This window comes from Loxodonta africana, chromosome 18 (genome assembly GCF_030014295.1).
Source record: "Loxodonta africana isolate mLoxAfr1 chromosome 18, mLoxAfr1.hap2, whole genome shotgun sequence".
In the NCBI taxonomy this organism is placed as follows: Eukaryota; Metazoa; Chordata; class Mammalia; order Proboscidea; family Elephantidae; genus Loxodonta; species Loxodonta africana.
The window spans coordinates 46660433-46680824 of NC_087359.1; the positions used below are offsets into that span (position 1 = coordinate 46660433).

Below are 20392 nucleotides of genomic sequence, written 5' to 3' on the forward strand. Positions count from 1 at the left end.
AAAGAACTGAGGCACACACAGAGAGGTTGAGTTACCCGAGCAAGGTCACAAGGCTAGTCAGTGGTAGAGCAGAATCTGAGTCCAGAGAGGCTGGCTCGAGAACGTCCAGCCTTTTCCACTCTTCAGTACTGCCTAGATGTACCTCATGAGCAAAGCCAGCCCTAGGTCCAGGTGCCCTGACAACAGGAGTAGAATAACTAGTAAGCAAAGTACCACGGGCTTGCTTGTGCTTATTTACTAACCTGTAGTGCCCCGTTTCACGTAAGTTTCACTACGTCCAAGGTGTAAAACAGGCGAAATTGTGCTCTAGATTAGTAAGTAAACACAAGTAAGCCTGTGTGTACCTTGCTTATTGAGTAATTTGTCACTGCCTGGCAAAAAGTACTTGTAGACACATGGGTTATTGGCTGAAGAACGGTGATGCCCTTGATAAATCTAGAGTCCAGCAGTGTCCACAAGCAGATGGGATTCTGCAAAAGACAGTACACGTTGGAGTCCAACTTGGGGTGGGACTCCTTTAATAGTTCAAAGGAACCTGATCCTCTGGGTTCTTAGAGCTTCTGACCAGGTCCTTGTGGTTCACCTGTGATGGCTCAGGGCGGTTTCCTGGGTGCCACACAGCAGCCTGAGGTGGGCTGAGACATCTTGGTCCTGGAGGTTCCCGTGATTCTCTTAGAAAATCCCCAGCCCTGAAGCCAAAGAGGAATCCCTGGGTGAGGCAACAGTTAATGCACTTGGCTGCCAACCAAAAGTTTGGAGATTTGAATCCACTTAGAGGCACCTTGGAAGAAAGGCCTGGTGATCTACTTCTGAAGTATCAGCCATTGGCAACCCTATGGAGCACAGTCCTATTCTGACACACGTGGGGTCACTGTGAGTTGGAATCAACGGCAACTGGTTTGGCTTTTAAGCTTGGACCCAAAGAGGGAAAATTATGAATCTGAGCAGTTGTGGGGTAATTTAATTAAAAACAAAACAGAAATGTGAGTAATTGAGCCAAAAATCTTCACTGGGCACCACTATTGGCAGAGGAGGACTGCGAAGAGAAAGTGATGAAGGCTTCCTTTATTTATTTTTCAGTTCTATTGTCATGGAACCCTTGAGCTTGATGGGGGAAGGATTTTTCACACAGTCTGGCATGTGGCAGGCATTTGTCTTTGTTAATTTATATGAGGAAGGATAGTAAATCTGCGGGATCATGCTGCCGGCTCCTGTGTTATTTCTCAAGGGTATTTAAAGTAACAGCACCTGACAGTTTACCAGCAGCTAAGAGGTTTTTCTGCTTCAGAAAGCAAAATATCGTTGAGTTGTGCAACATGTATAAATGATTTGGAGAATTAGGGTGCAGCAAATAGTACAGTTTTCAGTAAAGACTCAAAGGCTTCATCAAGTTGGAAAGTTCGCAAGCGGAGGGAAGGCAGGGTGGGCTGTTGGGGTATACACAGGTGTGTTCTGTGGCATGTCATCCTTGTTTAATTTCCTTTTTCCCTGGTCCCAATTTGAATTGCCAAAATATGTTAGATTGCAGTGCATTATTTCATTTGCCTGCTTTGTAATTCCTCTCTACCTCAAACAGATGAAAAACATGGTACTAAAACAAATTGACAGCTCTTGAAATGAGAAAGATCTTTATCCTTCAGAGTGTTGATGTAGAAATAAATGAAAGAAAACATGCTTGCTGGGTCTTGAAGCAGCTTGAATTGGTACTTTTTCTTTTTTTTTAAGAGGAGGGTTTTCCCTCTTTCTTTTTTTCCCTTTAGGGAGTTGTGTGGCCCAGGAAGCAATAGGAGTGTTGGTTATTCCGTCAGTACACATTTGCACAGATCTGAGTCATGATTTGGATTTAAGGAGCCACCCAGAGGTTTCCAACCTAGGGGTCTATGGAAGCAATGGAGGGATCTCAAGTTGGCTTCATTGCTTCAAAAAGTCTGTCAGGCATTGGAGTTACCCTGCCCTCCTCCCTCCAAATATCATGAAAAAAGGGCCAACTTAAATGCCAGGTATGCTTGCTTTGGACAGAGGACCCCAACTCACTCTGCACCTGGTCACTTCATGCTTACCAAAGCCCTGATGGGCAGTTATGACGTGTTCATAAATATGTTCCTGCACCACAAAAGTATCGATGAGTAGTTTGCTGTAGGAAATAATTTCAAAACATGTAAGATCTAGGTTTTGAAAATGAAATGAAAAGGGAACCTTAATGGCTTAACCAAAAAAAAAAAAAAAGGAAACCACTGGATTTGAGACTCTTTTCTATTCAAATTTTTTTTTTTTGTCCTACAGAATCTGAAACCCAGTCAGCAGGCACTTACTGAGCATGGGTGTTTGTATTAGTTGTTCTCGTAGGTGCTGTGGGTATGCCGGGCTGAATACAATATTTCTTGAGGACCAGGGAAGGGAAAGAGATGGGGATAGTGGGGCTGCCAACACAGATACTTATGTGGCAAAATAATATTTCAAAGTAGTGTATGTCATTGCCACATAGAAGAGACAGGTAAAGGGCACACCTTTCTAGGATAAGCATACCTTACTTAATCCCCACTTTATCCAAACCCACTTTATCCAAATCAAGAGAAATTAGGGGACAGCATAATTGTTTGAAATGTAGACTGATCTGCCACAGTTTCTTGAAATAGTGAGTCCCTTTGTGGGCTTTTCTTTTCGTATTAAAAAATGTGTATTTTTAATAGTTTAGAACTCACAGAAGTTATGAAAATAGCCCAGAAAGCTCCAGCACACCCTTCATCTAGCTTCCCACAATGGTAGGATCTTCCATAACCCCGATATATGGTTAAAGCCAGGAAGCTGATGTTGGTACAGCACCAGTGTTAACAAGCACGTGTGTTTGTGAGTGTGTGTACATGTACTTCTTTGAAATTGATCATGTGTATGGATTCACGAGAACCATCACCACAATCAGATAGAAAACTATTCCACCACAGAGAAGCTCCTTCACTTTACCCCCGTAATAGTCACCCACCCCTGACCTCTGGCTACCACCGATCTGTTCTTCATCATTATCATTTTCTCATTTCAAGAATGTTATAAAAATGGAATTGTACTCTCTGTAACCTTTTGAGATGGACTTTTTTTCCACTCAGCGTAATTTCCTTGAGATCCATCCAAGATGTATATATCAACAGTTCATTTCTTTTTATTGAAAATAGTATTCCATTCAGAGGGCCCCTGGCCGGCGCAGTGGTTAAGTATTCACCTGCTAACCGAGAGGTTGGAGGTTCGAACCCACCAGCCAAGAAAGATGTGGCAGTCTGCTTCCATAAAGACTACAGCCTTAGAAACCCAATGGGGCAGTTCTACACAGTCCTGTGGGGTTGCAATGGGTCAGAATCGACTTGATGACAAAGGGTTTGGTTTTTTGTTTTTTGTTTTTTAATATTCCGTTCTAGGATGTACCACGGTTTGTTTATCCATTCCCTTTGTGTTTTTAAAATATGGTTTATTTGCATACGATTCATTGCAACACAGTAGATACAGCAATGGTACGCACACAAGTAAAACCTCTCTCACCTAAGCGGATTGCATTGAATTAGAATTTGTGGCAATCAGAGAAGGATACAAAGTCTGTTATTCCATCATCCAGCCCTCTTTTAACAGCATTTGTTGAGCGTAAGTGTGTGCTAGGGACTGGGATATGCACTGGTAAAAGGATCATCACTCCTTTTACAGACAAGGAAACCGCTGCCTCAGAAAGCCCTGCCCGAAATCCTGCGTAGATAGAAATGTTGGAGCTGGGATTTGAACCTGGGACATGTACTACCAGGCTCTTTCTACTCCACCACTCTGGCTGTTCCTGTAGCCATCGAATTTCTTAGAGCCAGTTTACTCCTCTGGAAAATGAGTGGATGGTTTGTACTTCTACCTCCCTGGTCCTTTCCAGCTCAAAGATTTTATGATCTTTTCTCGTCAAGAAACAACTTTGCCAAGTGGCTGAATCCTTCAGCTTGTTGCTACACTTCGACTTTTTTCTTAGCGGCATTTTGTTAGCCAGTATTTGAAGATGCTTGTGGCAGTCTGGAAACCCTGGTGGCATAGTGGTTAAGAGCTATGACTGCTAACCAAAAGGTTGGCAGTTCAAATCCACCAGGTGCTCCTTGGAAACTCTATGGGGCAGTTCTACTTTGTCCTATAGGGTCACTATGAGTCAGAATTGACTCGATGGCAATGGGTTTGTTTGTTTTATTTTGTGGCAGTCTGCTTAAAAAGATTTATAGCCTTGGAAACCTTGTAGGGTCGCTATGAGTTGGAATTGACTCAACAGGAGTGGGTGTGGGTTGGGACTTTAAAAGTAACCAAGAAGAATTCCTTTAAGAATAGCTCGATTCAGAACTTCCTTCATTTTGCTAATTTTTGACAGGGTTTTTGGACAGGGACGGATTACCCAATAAGCAAGGTACTCACGGACTTAATTGTGCTTACTTACTAACCTGGAGTGCACAACTTCAACCAGGTTAGTAAGTAAGATTATTAAGTAGGCACAATTAAGCCTGCTAGTACCTTGCCTACTGTAAGCAGATGCATACTATGCTTACTGGTTAATTCGCCCCAGTCTTTGTGTCAGGGCTAGGACTGAGCAACCCTTGGGGATCTTTGACCCCGGTCTGCTGGGGTGACTCTGGGGACAAGAAGGCAGAGGAAATTGGCTCTCAGCCCTGCTGAAGGGGAAGGAGCAGGAACTTCTTCAGATGCTATTAAAGTTTCATTAAGAAACTTTGGGGGTGAGGGGATGCTTGGCACTCCGATTCAGGTGCCTGGCGCTATTACAGTTCCCAGGATTCTGCAGTGTACTGGAATTGGGCTGAGGATCAGAGGAAGCTGCTATTTCCGGCATCTAAGTGCTACCGCTGCTTAATTCAGGCCTGAGCAGTTCACTGAGGGGGGGAGGTATGCAGAACCGCTCTGTGTCTTTGAAGCTCCAGGAAGGGTTCAAAGGAGCTTGCTTGGAGAAGGGACTCCTGCACTGGGTGGGAAGTGGAGAGGTGATCCTGGGGTCACTTCTAACTCCCGCATCTGTGTGTGATTCTGAGACAAATGGAACTTCCTCTCTTCTCCAGTGACTGACATTCATTCCCAGACTCGGCTGAGTTTGTCAGAATCACAGCCTGGAGCCTTCAAAGGCTGGTGAAGAGAGAGGGTCTGGAGCTCAGGAGGCCTGTGGTGACGGTCCTAGTGACCTTGGCACGTCCCCTTACCGCCCCCCCCCCCCCCATCAGGTGCAGTGGAGGAAAGAGGCTCTGGAATCTGACCACCCAAAGTTCGGGGGTTGGGGGGGAGAGGGGACGGTTATTTTAGCAGGGACCAGTGTGGGGAAGGGAGGCACGGTGTCATGGAGGTATCCGAAAAACTGAGGGTCATTGCGAACCCAAATTCTAAATGGTTAAGTTCTTGGCTACCAACCAAAATATGTTGGTGGTTCAAGTCTACCCAGAGGCACCTCGCAAGAAAAGCCTGGTGATCTGCTTTTAAAAGATCACAACCATTGAAAACCCTGTGAAGTATAGTTCTGCTCTGCCACACATGGGGTCGCCATAAGTCAGAGTTGACTCAATGGCAACTGGTTTTAATAAATATCAGTTTAGTGAATGAATGTGAGACATTCCCTAGTCCAGATCTCCAGCCTTTTTGTGGAGTACACCAGCCCTGTCCCACCATCAAGCAGTGTTGTTTTCCAGGCAGAAGGAAGATGCACATGGCCCGAGGGATTACAGTTGGAACCTAGACTTTCCAAGCCTACAAAACTCCCCTCTCCCCTCTCCCCTCTCCCTTCTCCCCTCTCCCTTCCCTGAGCTCATGGCTGCAGCTACGCTTGTCACCATCCGAGATTGCATTGGCCACAGGAGATGTGGATGATTTTTCCATTTGGTCCTGATGTTTATTTCATGCCCATCAATATCAGCCCACATTAGGACAGATGAGGTGGTTATTTACAGGCTGTGCATTTTCACACTTGGTAATTATAAACCCTTCCCCCGTTCGGTCAGAGTCATGGAGATCTATTTTGGCAATTAGCAGTTTAGTATTTGTTTAATGGGAATGCAAGAGAGTGTTACGGCACATCAGTGCTTCACTAATGATTTGCGTGTCTCCTCTGGAACTGGCAGGTTTGGGCCTTTTTCACGGTGGGTGAGGCCTGATGGGGAGAGGCTAGGGGGAGCATTAGGCAGCCTGCCTGGGCTCCCCCTCCCCCAGAGCACACTGCATGCACGCATGCACGCACGAACACACTCACAAGCAGTGCTGTGAAGGGGCGCTGGGTTTCCAGAGCGCAGCAGCCGCCACTCGAAGCAGCCTCACACAAGAGGCCGTTAGGCCAGATGCCATTTCCGTGTGACAGCTGTCAAGCCTGCCAGAACCAACTGCTTCTCCTCAAACAGTGTGTGCTGGCCTCTCTCCATGTCCCTCTCCCACCACCTCCCTTCCTTCACTCCTCCTTTCTGGGCCCCAGCTCAGATATCCCCAGAGGGAGCCCCTTGCCCCACCCTCCAGGCCCAAAGAGGTGCTGGGGCCCAGGGCTTGGCCACAGCTCAAGTATGAGCACAGCCAGCATGGAGCACGCACCCCAGCCACTCCTTACTCAGGCAGACTCTTACTTCCCACACTCTGGAAATAGGACCTCCTGGGACTGTCCCCCAAGGGCATACTGTTTCTTTAGCTCTGTGCTGCCTGTCCCTTGGGGTGACCATTTGCAGTGGAAAATTGCACAACCTTGGGTGTGGCTCCTGGTTTAATTGTGTGTGGGGGGATGGAGGGGTTGTGGGGTAGGTGTTGGTGTGTGTATGCAAGCATATGTGATGTGTGGGTGTGTGCATGTGTGCTCAGCAAAGGGTTGCCAGGAATGGGGCCATTGAATTGTGCCAGTATCTGTTAGGATGAGAGTGTTCTGTGTATTAGGCACTCCGTAAGCACCACTTAGGCCTTCGAAACACTCTAGAAGGGAGACACACTCCACGTTCTTAGCACTCACTGCAGGGTGAACACTTGCGTGGGCTGTGCCCTTGGTTGAGTTTCAGGACCTCTCCACCAGTTCCTGCTCTGCTGCCAGCTTGCTCTGTGGCCATGGACAAGCCAGGGGAACACTGGGCTTCTAGAATTCACCCACCTAAAAGGAGAGAGCCCTACATCCTTTTGTTTCCTTTGCCTCTTAGATCGTTCTCTTTTGAGCCTACCAGAGGCAATATATATACATCGTCTTGGTTACCCAATCACCCCTCTTAACTTTTTGTAAGATTTTAAGGCAAGTTTTTGGTTCAATGGCACTATCCTAAGCCCCAGGGATTCAAAAATAAAACATAACACAGTTAAGGAGGACCAGTAGGAAGACGTAGTGACACGTCTGGTTTTGAATCCTGGTTCCACCATTTACTACTTGTGTAATCCTAGGCAAGGCACTTAGTCTCACTGAGCCACAGTTTCCTCATCTGTAAAATGGGTATGATGTTATCTACCTCAGAGTCACTAAATGAGGTGATGATTAAATGAGGTTTGCAAATTGCCCGTTAGGCTCTGGTAAATGGTAGCTATTAAAACCATCATTTATTTGGTAAACATTTCATAAGAGTCTGATGTTTACTTGTGAAATCAAAATCTCTTGAGCAGGATACTTTTGCCTGTATGTAAGTGAAATGTCTAAATCTCCAGGATAGAATTGTTCAGACACTCCACTCCTTTCAGTTCCCATGGACAGGTGTTCATTTGTTCAATTAATAACTATTGTCTGATAAACACTGTTTTGTTTTTTAAGTTAAATGGGAAAAAGGAGTGACCACCCCCGTAAAAATTAAAGTTGGAAAAATAGGGCTGATGAAGAAGGTTCCTGCCAACGGAGGTAGAATATTCTGGCCATAAGAAGGCTTGGGAGTCTTCTACAAAGAGTTTGTTGTTGATGGTGGGGCCATCGAGTCTATTTCAACTCATAGCAACCCCATGTGACAGAGCAGAACTGCCCCCATAGGGTGTCCTAAGGTGTTACCTTTACAGGAGCAGATCACCAGCTCTTCCACCCCCAGAGCTGTTGGGTGGGTTCAAACCGCCAGCCTTTCGGTTAGCAGCTGAGCTCTTAACCATTTGTGCTTTTGTGCCACCAGGGCTCCTTATGAAGAGTTCAGGAGAAATTAAGCCAACTCCTTATTTATTTCTGTTGTTGTTCAGTAAAGGTGGGTGTTAAAATAAGGAAGCTTGCAGGTGGATGTGAACTAGAAGAATTTGACTTAGGAGGGAAGAAGAAGACACCTGGCAGGCCAAGCTACAGGAGAAGGTAGGAGAATGGTGCATCCATTGTTGAAATCTTCCAGGAACCAATGGACAGCGGTGGGGGTGACTCAGAAACTGGTATTCCTGCAGGAAGGGGGTGAGGTGAAAAGAACGTGAGATTAAGGTAGGAAGGTAAGGACTGTGCAAGGTGAGATTTAGATTCCTGAAACCAGCTTCTGAGTCTTGGCCCTGGCCCCTGCCAACTCTAGAGCCACCAATGAGGAAAGTAAGGCTCAGAGAATTGATAAGAATCCTTGTCTCATGGATTTGGCGTGAGGATCAAAGCGATAGTAATATATGTGAAAAACATGGTGAGGGAGAAAAACAATGGTTTTGTTGGGTTTTCTCAGCCATAAGAATATCCCGTGTTTAGTTTTTGGCCCGTCTGAACTACTTCCAGGGGAGAACGTTGGCTCCCTTGTAGGTATCGAGGGCTAAGGAGGCCCCAAGAAAGAGGCATGCAGCAAGGAGCCTTTGGGTCTTGACTTTTGATGGGGAATTAACATCCGATTTTCAGAGAGCCAGAGGCCTGATTAATGCTGGGTTTATTTAGGGCCCATCCACACACACACACACACATGCTGTGATTAAGGCTCAAGTCAGAAAGAGATATTCAGCCATTTAGAACAGTGGTTCTCAGCCTTGGCTGCACTTGGGAGTTTTAAGAAACCCTCTGTTGGGTTCCCATCTCCAGAAATGCTGACTTAACAGGTCTGGGGTGTGGCCTCCGCATCAGGGATTCTAAAAGCTCTTCAGATGCTTCTAGTGAGCAGCCAAGGTTGAAAACCACTGATCTAGATTCTAGTATGAACTAATAGGATTTTCCAGCCCGCTCCCTCCTCCAGCCTTCTTTGTGGGCAATGATTCAAGGTAGACCAGCCCCACCTTTTTGCAAGGCGAAAACATGCTGAAAATTTCTTTCTCGATAAGCTAGACGTCACTGTTGCTATTAGTTGCCGTAGCATTGATTCTGACTCATGGTGACCACATGTGTGCAGAGTAGAACTGTGCTCCGTAGAATTTTCAAGGCTGTGACCTTTGGGAAACAGATTGCCAGGCCTGTCTGCTGAGGCACCTGTGGGTCGGTTTGAACCGCCGACCTTTCAGTTAGTAGTCCAGCGCCTAACCGTTTGTGCCACCCCGGGACTCCCTGTTGAGCTTTATGGCAGGTGCAGGCTTTGTTTTTGTCCAGGCTGGCAGCAGGAGAGGGAAGAGCAGTGACTTCCCTGCACTGAAGTAATCTCATGATAAGGGAGCCCTCGGCTCCAGCAGGGGCTCTGGGCTCCTCTGTTCTGGGCTGTCCTGCTACATCATGCATGTCCACACTCTGTGTCTTTAATGACTCGAATTTATAGAGCATAATGAGGCCAGTTAAGCCCTGCACACTGTAGTATCATGATATTGCATTTGCGGGTGTTTATTTAAACTAACACTTGAAGTGTTTGTGTGGGTGCAGGAAGAGAAATTCAAGGGCATTTGTTCTGAGGGAGTTTGAAGAGCTGGGTTCCTGCATTTCCCTTTCCCCTCCCCCTGTATTTGACCAGATAATTGAAGAATCTTTTGAAGTGCCATTTTCTGCTTTGTTCTTCCTATGTTTAGTGTGTGGGTGTGTGTAGTTGTGTCCCAGGAGGAGTAGGAAATTTCTCAGGGTGTGTGTTGGCCACAGCAAAGCCCTGGAACATCTTCACAGGACACAGTTTGCAGAGGACCAGCAGCCACTTTGACACTTCCAGATGTTTTCCCAGTAGCCTCTGAGTCCGTTTTAGCATTCCAGGCAGACAGTCTTTTCAAATGGAGCTTAGATGGCATCTCATACCATTCCCTTCTTTTGCAAATGAGAAATGGGGATTAGAGAAGGGAAGTGGCTTGTCCTCACTAAGATCCTTAAGTATGGCAGACCTGGGATGAAAACCGCTGCTCCTCCCTAGGCTTTGTGTGGCTCTGCCTGCCCTGCTCAGCTGCCTCCCAGCTCCTGCTGAGTTATTACCAGCAACTCTTTTTCCCTCTTCCCTTGTTTCCCTGGGAGCAAGTTTTCTGCATTCCCAAATTGGTTTGGCTTCATTCACCTGCTGTTATTACTTGAGGAGCCCAACTGGCAAAACTCTGAGCAGAAGAGGCAGTGGTCTGGGGCATACTCTGGAGTCCTACCCTTTCAGTCAACTTGACAAACAGAACGCTTGACCTCGCTTTATCCCAGCGACGGTACATTGTGGCTTTAAAGGTTTCCTGTTCAGCCAGCACATGACGTGTGCTGGCTAAAGTCTAACCTCTGGATACGGTCAGCACCATCTGGCTACTTCCAAAATCACCCAGCAAGAATGTCTGGCTCACAATAGATCTTTTGACTCATTATAAAGAGGGTTCACTCATTCATTAAACGAATTAGGATTAGAGAGGCATCACCCACTGACTTGAGTGCTCATTATTGCTGAACTTCGTGGTGCTCATTTAGTGAGGAACGTGTTGCCAGCTTCTCTTGGCACTTCTAGCATCTCTGTCTGCAGCCTTGCTGCTGGGATGAGATTTAGGAGAGATCCCTCCACACGCTAATACCTATGTTCCATTTGGAATGGGAAGCCTGATGATGGTTTAATAGCCCACATTCAGCACTTTTTCTGCTTTCAGCTCTTTTCTTGCCTTTGCTCACTATTATTATTATTTGAGAATGTGTAATGTCTGAGAGATTTGTAACCTTTTTTTTTTGGAGAACAGGGACTGTGTACCAGTTACCTATTGCTACAGAATGCTGTGTAACAAAATATCGTGATACCCCAGTAGCATATAATAAGTGTTTATTTCACATATCTGGAGTCCACCGTGAGTGGCTCTGCTGATGTGTTTGCAGTTGTCTAGCTGCCAGCTTGGCTCTGTTCCACATGTCTCCTATCTTCTAGCAGGCTAGTCTGGGCATGTCCTTCTCGTGGTGATGGATGCACTATTCTCTCCACCTCATTTTAGTGGCCATAGCAAGTCAAGTCTAGATTCAAAAAAGGGGGTGGGAAAATAGACTCTGGCTCTTTGGGGAGAAGAACTGTAAAGTTACAGGGTGGAGGGTGTGGGGCCATTAATGCAGTAAATCTACCATGGACCTATGTAATTTGAGACCTAAATTAGAAATCTAAATAATTTGTCTCTTATTTGTATTGATTTGTATCCCTCGTTGATACATTTCATGAGGGTTAATGGTGTTTTCTGGAGTCCCTGTGTGGCATAAATTATTAAGCGCTGAACTACTAACTGAAAAGGGGTGGTTCAAACCACTCAGAGGCACCTTGGAAGTAAGGCCTGGCGATCTGTTTCTTGAAAACCCTATTGTGGGTAATTCTACTCTGTACACATGGCGGTGCCATGAGTTGGAATCAGCTTGATGTCAGCTAACAACAACAACCACCATAGTGTTTTCTACCTGAGACCAGAAAAACTCATGTTTCCAGCTCCCCTAACCCCTTGGGTTCTTCCAGAACCAAAAATGACACCTTGTTGTTAGGTGTCCTTGAATGGATTCCAGCTCATAGCAACCCTGTAGTAGAACTGCCCCATAGGGTTTTCATAGCTGTAATCTTTACGAAGCAGATTGCCAGGTCTTTCTTCCACAGAGCCACTGGGTGGGTTTGAACCACCAGCCTTTTGGTTAGCAGCCAAGCACTTAACCTTTGGTGCCACCAAGGCTCCTTGATTGAGGCCTAGCTTGCGTAAAGTTCGTGACTCCGCACAGCCAGCTAAACTAATTGGGTTTCGTGTGTGTGTGTGTGTGTGTGTGTGTGTGTGTGTGTGTGTGTGTGAGCGAGAGAGAGAGAAACAGAGACAGAGAAAGGGAGTGAGGGGGTGAGTTATCAGTTCGCTCACTCTGGGGTTGAATGCCAGTTACCTTGACTGTGCCCCTTATTTCCCCCGATGGAGGCTCACACAGGCCTCTTCTGTTTGATTCCCACAGAACCGTGAGAAACGGTCCCGTATGTGAGGCCGTGTTTTTCATTCTATTCACTCTTTGTATATTCAAATTCTTCTAGTTTCAGCTTTTGCTGCTCTGCCGGATTTCCAGCGGATTGGTGGCTTCTCTGAATTAATAAGTGTTTTGCAATCACTGAAAAGTTTTCCCCCTCCCGAGCACCGGGACTTATCCATATTGATTTTTTTTTTTTTTTTTTCCTTTCTCTTTCCTCTCTAGCCACTTCTGAGATGTTTTATTTTGTAAAGTGTTAATAGAATTTTTCTTTCGCCCTGATACTTTGTCTGTTCAGGAGGTCTCTGCGAGTCCCATTGTACAACCGGACTATAGTGGAAAGAGTTCTATTCGTTACAACAATGGTTGCCCTAAAAAAACATATACAGATCTTCCCCCACGCCCACCAGGGTGGAGTGAATATTGAAAACATTCAAACTTAGGAAAAGAAAAGAGGGAGACGGTGCTGCACCATTGAAAGGGGGTTTTAAAAAAATACAATTTTTAAGTTCAAAACATTTATTTCCTAAAGTTTCAGTACCAAAGCGTGGCCAATGCAGAAGGGAGGCTGTTTTCCTTACTGTTAGGCATTTTCAGCTCAAAACAAGGACTTGGCAAACGTCTTGGAAAATGTGGAGATGGGTGCGAAATAGATGTCACACTTACCTGCACGGTACCCAGCACGCTTTACTCTCCCACCCACACACACCCCAGGCATTCTGAGTCTTATCGAATCTCAGGGTCTGACTCTGAGATGCCATATGCTCAAGTGTGACTACTCTGTGTACAAACAAACCAATTGATCTTATGGTGGTTTTGCTAGTGCAAAACTGGCGGAACAGCTGTTGTGTGTGTGGCCTCAGCAGGTGCACTGGGGACTCTCAAGCCCCACTGGCTGGGGTTTGTCCTGGGATGGGCATCCAGGGAGGGGCCTGATGAAGGAACCCCAGTCCTAGTCATCTCCAGCAAGCATCACCTACTCCTGGCAGCCTGATGCCTGGGAGAGAGAGGGCAGCCGTCTGCTGGAGGAGCAGCCACCATGCAAGACCCCCCCGCCAGTAACTGACTTCAGAAGTGGGGACCAGAAGGGGACGGCCCCAGGAGCCTGTTTGTTCAGTCTCAGTTGCTTAGCAACAAAAGGGGGCCCTGGCTTGAGAAGGAATTTTAAAGCTCTGCCAGTCCCTTCGAGGTTTCTGTCTGGCTTGCCTACCCCCCTTTTCCATTCTCACCTTGACTTTGCTTCTCCCCCTATTATATTTGATGGCATCTAGAAAAATAGATTTGATTTGTCTGGAGGCCCCATTTTAAACCTAGTTTTATTGCGTCTCCCTGTTCCCTCCTCTCCATCTGAGATTGTAGTCTGGGAAGAGTAAGGAATGAATAGCTTATGATTCCTTTTCTCGGCTGGCTTAGCTCAGGCCCCCGAGTTCATTTGTGAGCCTTTGAGCTCAAATGAACGGTGCTCTGTCCTTCCCAGCTACACAGACATACAAAAATCGCTTCAAGCCCAGAGCCCTCTGACTGATGGTTTTATCTATGCACAACCACACGGGGTGGGTTATATTTTTATGGCCAACCTTGGGCACAAAATGAATGGCAAGACCAGGCTGCTCACCTGGCCAAGCTTGGTCCTCTCTCCAGGTAAGTGGCTCACTGATTAGGACAAACACCTGCACTGAAGATGTGTAACAAATAAAGAGTTGGGTCGTAAATAAGAGAGTGGCAGCCAAAGCCAGTTCTGGCTCATTGAGTGTGAGCTTCTTGAGAGCTACATGAGAGTTGAGTGTGGTTTCTGAAATCTTCCCATTGCTAGAATATCTCCCAAAGGGTTGCAAGATGAGGAGCATGGGGTTGGGGAAGGAAGGACAGAGAGGAAGCCTTTGGTATTTTCTCCTTTTGATATTTTTGAAAAGATCCTAGCATCAAGATCTTAAAGTTCCATTGTTTGTAACTGGGAACAAATTATCCATCAGAAGGGGAATAATTAAGTGACCTATGACTTCTCACTCTGAAAAATTCTGCAGCAATCAAGATGGCATTCAGGATGCACATGGAGTAACCTGGGAATTGTTTGTGATATTGTAATATTATATGGGGAAAAAAGGGAGGCAAGGAAAAAATTCCTTATGCAAAATGACATAAACTATTAAAATAGTCATAGATTAAAAAAAAAAAAAAAACCCAAACCAGTTACCCTCAAGTTGATTCCGACCCATGGCATGTCTGAGTAGAACTGTGCTTCATAGGTTTTCAAGGCTGTGACCTTTTGGAAGCAGATCGCCAGGCCTTTCTTCCACGGTGCCTCTGGGTGGGGTTGAACTGCCAACTTTTCCAGCACTTAGCCGTTGGCATCACCCAGGCACTCTGCCAGATGTGAGCTGTAGTTGTGCTAGGTGGAAAGAAAAGTGATGTTTTTTTCCTTCATTTTTGTATTTCCAGATTTTCTTTAGGGAGCCATTTTTACTTCTATAATAGAAACCCCCAAACATATAATGGTTTGCATATCTTCTCAAAGGTCCTAAAGCAGGCTCTGTCCTGGGTTTGTTTTGCAGGTGGAGGATGCCATGCTGATGTTTGATAAGACGACCAACAGGCACAGAGGTAAGAACCCCAGTGATGAAGGGTGCCCCTTCACCTCTCCTTGCCTTCACCATCCCCAGTTACACTCAGAAAAGATAGAATGAGTATTCCAGAATCAAGCAGGTAGAGTCGACCAGGTGCTGAAGGTCTGTTTTCTTAGAGGGCCACATGGCACAGAGAATCCAAATACTAGACAATCAATACCATTCCCTTTTTGCAGCTATGCCCAACACATACATTCCAATATACCTTTGTCTAATCCTGGCTTTCTTAGTCCCTCGGTAACGTCAGCGTTTAGTAATCCAGGTGGAACTTATTCATAGCAATTACTCAATTGAGTTCTCAATTTGCATTGAAGGAGGTGGTTTAGAAGCACATTGTCAATCTAGACAGTGAAAGGGGTAGGGGGAGGAGCCTTGTAGGCCTGTGCAAAATATACAGATGTTGTTGTTGTTGGGTGCCATGAAGTGGATTTCAATTCATAGCAACCCCGTGTGACAGAGTAGAACTGCCCCATAGGGTTTTCTTTGGTGGCCCAGTGACTAAGTGCTCAGCTGCTAACCAAAAGGTCAGCGGTTCAGACCCACCAGCTACTCTGTGGGAGAAAGATATGGCAGTCTGCTTTCATGAAGATTAGTCTTAGAAACTCTATGGGCAGTTCTACACTGTCGTATAGCTATAGAGACCCTGTCAGTTGGAATCAGCTCTACGGCAGTGAGCTTGGTTTTTTTTTTTTTTTTTTTTTGGTTAATCTTATGGAAGTAGATTACCAGGTCTTTCTTCCTCGAGCAAGTTGGTGGGTTTGAACTGTCAGCCTTTCAGTCAGCAGCCGAGCATTTAACCATTGTAGACATGACAGACTCGGAAATGCCCTTGGTGACTCTTAAATGTTTCGAGGAAATCTGCACCCCTTTGTATTTTCCCCATTCCATATTCTCCTATCTACGTTTTGGAAGTGGGTCTTAGCCTGGGGATCTGTGAACTCCCTGAAATGATACGCAAATAGTTTTATGTTTTTGCTTTTCTTGGGAGAGGAAGCCCTAACTTCCAATAGATTCCCAAAGGAGTCTAATTTCCCACTATTCCTTTAAACTGAGAAAAATTGGAAGAATCTAGAAAATTCTCCCTGGAGGTAGTAGAGTAAAAGGAGGTGGCTCTGGAATCTCATGGTTTCTGGGGTTCCTAATGATGGGGTGTTGATGAGTAAAGCTTCCAAAGGGGGAGGGTGGCAGGAAGTGATGAGCGGGTATTCCCAGAGGAGGGGGCAGAGAGCAAGCAGTGTTTCCTTGCCTTTTGAATTGCATTTAGATGTTTCTTGTGTTGTTTACATTCCTGCTGTCACCTGTGATTAGAAGCAGTTACCAGTGCTGACTTGTCTGTCTCTCCTGTTTGGAGAAGGCAGGCTGACTGAAAGGGAAGCAGGAGCCGAGGGGGTGTGCTTGCTTGCAGGGGTGGGAGAAGAGGGGGTTGTCTTCCGGAGTGTGGGTGACAATCCGACCTCTCATGCATCCATCTTACTAAAATCCTCAAAATGGGGAAATTGAGACTTTGCTGGAAAACCATGGCATCCCGTGGCGTTTATGTTGCAAAGAGGAGAGGTGGGGTGGGGGTGTGTGTGGAGAGTGGGGGAGTCAGGAAGGGAGAGAAGAACATGCCTGTGGTAGTAGAACCGGGTGGTAGAACAACAACTGTATTTGTCGTGAAAAGTGATGGTGGAAGGCAATTCGTGATTATCCGTGAGCATCATCTGCGTTGTGTGGGTCTGACTTTGTGGTCTCCAAAGCATTGCTTCCATATGCAGCGGTCTAATTTGATCTTCAGGGCAGCTCCAGGAGAGTTGTTGTGACTTTGGGAGTGTCAATTAACTTTTTTATGCCTCCAAAAAAAAAAAATTTTTTTTTTTTTTCAGTTTATTCATCTGCAAAATGGAAATCATAGTAGTACCTCCCTATAGGCTTGTTCGGAGAGTACAATGCTTTGAGACATTTAAAATACCATCAACTGTGAATCAGTGTCAACCCACTGCCGTCCCATTGATTCTGACTCATATCAGCCCTATAAGACAAGGCTGTAATCCTTACCAAAGCAGGCTGCCACATCTTTCTCCCAAGGAGTGGCTGGTGGATTTGAACCACTAGCCTTTGGGTTAGCACCCAAGCGCCTAACCATTGGATCACCAGGGCTCCTTGAATAAATATTAGCTCTTACTTTTATCATCTTCTTCATTTTGCCAATGAGATAACCTGAGCTCAGAAAGGGTAACTGACAACACCCAAGGTCAGGGCAGGGACTGGTGATTTCAGATCCTGCCCTTTTTCTCCTGTCTCCAGATGGGGAGGGGCTTGTTAAAGAACATTTTCAGAGAGTGCTGGGCCCATTTGAACGTGGCATCAGTGACTCTCCTTGGGTCCCCTGTTCCAATTCATAATCCTGTAGATTGCCAAGCAGGCTCCAGGCCATGCCGTTGTCATTCTTTTTGAACATCAATGAATGAAAGATGGTTTTTGATCACCTGCTCTGCATCAGGGCCTGGGCTAGGAGCTTCCTCTCATATCATCACATTTCACCCTCACAGCTGCGCCTGGAAAGAGGTTTGTTTGGCATCTAAGGAATCTGAGAGGGTCGGTGACTTCTCCAGGGTTACACAGCTAGTAATAGGCAGGGCCAGGATCAAACTCAGGATGTTGGCCAACCAGGCATAGCCCTGGGTGGGAGGGGGAAGGGGAGGCAGGGTGTTAGTAAGAACGCTTCCTCATCTTGCTATGGGTGAGGCTTCTTCCTTTTTTTCCAAAGGGGACAAAGGCCAAGAGGCCCTGGGTGTAGCCATGGGGCAGCAGCCCCTCTGCAACGGGGTGAGGGAGGCATTGCTGCAGTCAGGTGCAAAAGGGCCATCCCACAACTCAGTGCTCAGTGTGGCTGCAGGGACACCATCACACGCTCTTCCAGGTTGGGATTTCTGGGGGGCATTGTAGGGGTGGAGAGTGGGAAGAGTCCCGGGCAGGGCCTGCCCTTATCCTTCTGCCCAGCCACAGTTCAGATATCTGTAGTGGATGCAGGAGCAGCTACCTAATTTGCAGGACTCAGAGTAAGATGAAAATGCTGGACCCCTCATTCAAAAAAGGAGGCGCAGTGGTTAAGCGCTCAGCTGCTAACCTAAAGGTTGGTGGTTCGAACCCACCCAGCAGCTCAGCAGGAAAAAAACGTGGCGACCTGCTTCCGCAAAGATTAAACCAAAACCTGAGTAGCATCTGAGGTCTTAAAAGCCTGTGAGAGGCCGTCTAGGATCCTCCACTGGTCTCACCCCTTTGGGAGCAAGGAAGAATGAAGAAAACTAAAGATACAAGGGAAAGATTAGTCCAAAGGACTAATGGACCGGACCTACCACGGCCTACACCAGACTGAGAGTCCAGTACAACAAGATGGTGCCCGGCTACCACCACTGACTGCTCTGACAGGGATCACAATAGAGGGTCCCGGACAGAGTTGGAGAAAAATGTAGAACAAAATTCTAACTCAAAAAGAAAGACCAGACTTGCTGGCGTGCCAGAAACTGGAGAAACCCTGAGAGTATGGCTCCCGGACACCCTTTCAGCTCAGTACTGAAGTCATTCCTGAGGTTTACCCTTCAGCCAAAGATGGGACAGGCCCATAAAAGAAAAGGAGACTAAAGGGACACGCTAGCCCTAGGGCAAGGGCAGGAGGGAGGAGGAAAGCTGGTAATAGGGAACTCAAGGTTGAGAAGGGAGAGTGTTGATGTGTGTGGGGTGGTTAACCAATGTCATAAAACAATGTGTGTACTAATTGTTTAATGAGAAACTAGTTTGTTCTGTAAACCTTCATCTAAAGTAAAACTAAAAAAAGAAAAAAGAGTAAACCAAATCCATTGCTGTCAAGTCTATTCTGACTCACAGTGACCCTACAGTACAGGGTAGAACTGCCACGTAGGGTTTTCAAGGCTATAAATTTTTACAGAGGCAGACTGCCACATCTTCCTCCATCGAGCAGCTGGTACGTTTGAACTGTCGACCTTTGGGTTCACAGCCTTGCGCTTTAACCACCGTGCCACCCAGGCTTCACCGTAAAGATTACAGCTTAGAAAACCCTATGGGGCACTTCTACTCTTTCACGCTGGACCGCTATGAGTTGAAATTGACTTGATGGCACCTAACAACACAGTGATTAAAAAAATTTTAAGAACTTTAAGGTGGCAACACCAGAGCATTAACCCAGGCATAGGGCCACGTGTGACCGGACACGTGCACGCCCAGGAAGCCAGCCTGGAGTGGACACAGCCTTCAGGGCCCCTGCCTGATGCTTATGGGGTGGGCAAGAGAAGACGGGAGGGAAGTTTACCAAGATGCTTCACCCAGAAGGACCTGACACCCGCCTCCCCTTTCCTCTCGGACTTCTTGCTTCAAGAATCTCCTGCTTCCAGTTTTCTTTCTGTGTAAGTGGGGGGCTTTAGCCCCTACATGTTTTTCAACCCTTCAAAACAGCTGAGGAGGTATTTCTTTTTTGAGCTGGGTGCTTAAGCAGGGGTAATACTTCAGTGATTCAGAGCATTTCGACGCATAAACTTTCTTTTTAAAGAACATATCACAACAGAAGCACAAATCATATATATGGAGAAAGCAGCCCACACATCCGTGGCCTGATGGAAGTGTGCATTTGGAATCAGGTGATAAGCACAAGAAAATAAAATCCTCCTGCAGCCACCTTGCCCCAACCTTACCCTCACCTCCTCAGCTTCCTGTTTTCCATTATCGTATCAGGAGGAAAGCGCTGCAGCAGCAGAAGTTGAGGACACCTCTCTGGCTGGCACGGCCTCCCTCTGTCTTCTTAAAGAGGCCCTGCCATTAACCACCAGGCGTCATCAAGTTCATGTTCAGCACTTCTCATCCAGCTTCTCCACCAGCCCTTTTGGGCAGCCTGGGGGCTGACTCCATCCTCACCACAGGCATTTTGAGAACTGTCTCCTTGTGCTTGGTGCTATGACAGCCAATATTTGAAGAAAAGGAACCTGGGACTGGGCCTAGCCTTCTGAGAGTCAGATCAGCCAGGTTCAAGGACCCACTCCTCCGCCATGGAGGGTCCTCTGGCCATACTTCCCTTGTAAGCCAGAGGTCAGAGCAGAATTCTTGCTCCTGGCCCCTCAGTGACCACTTCCTGCCGTTGCACCTCACTGGTCCCCATAGTGACAAGGGTGGTCCTCAGGTACATCTGCACGGCACATCTGTTTTCCTGTTCACAGCAGTGCCGGCCTGTGCTTCTTCTCGTAGTGCTTCTGTACTTTGATACCACTGTGGAGTGCCTGGGTGGTACATTGGTTAATACGCTCGACTGCTGACCAGAAGGTTAGAGGTTTGAGTCCACCCAGAGGTGCCTCAGAAAATCTACTTCTGAAAAATCAGCCATTGGAAACCCTGTGGAGCACAGCTCTACTTCGACACACATGGGGTCACCATGAGTTGGAGTTGACTTGCCGGCAACTGATGGTTTTGGTTTACTGTGGCCTCATTAGTGCCATAGGAAAGAATCCAGGGGACAGCAAACAGTGAACCCTCCAAGGACTACCGTCTGTGGCATATCCGTGTCCTCCCC

At 46.6% G+C, this 20392-nt stretch overlaps 1 protein-coding gene across 5 annotated transcripts in view; it reads left to right on the forward strand.

Annotated features, from left to right (window-relative positions):
* Positions 1–20392, forward strand: part of MSI2 (musashi RNA binding protein 2) — a 472007-nt gene that overhangs the window by 290186 nt on the left and 161429 nt on the right. For all 5 annotated transcript variants that reach the window (XM_064271280.1, XM_064271281.1, XM_064271284.1 and 2 more), the window contains exon 7: positions 14764–14812. In XM_064271280.1, the coding sequence (XP_064127350.1) occupies positions 14764–14812 (49 nt within the window). The remainder of the gene's footprint in view (positions 1–14763; positions 14813–20392) is intronic.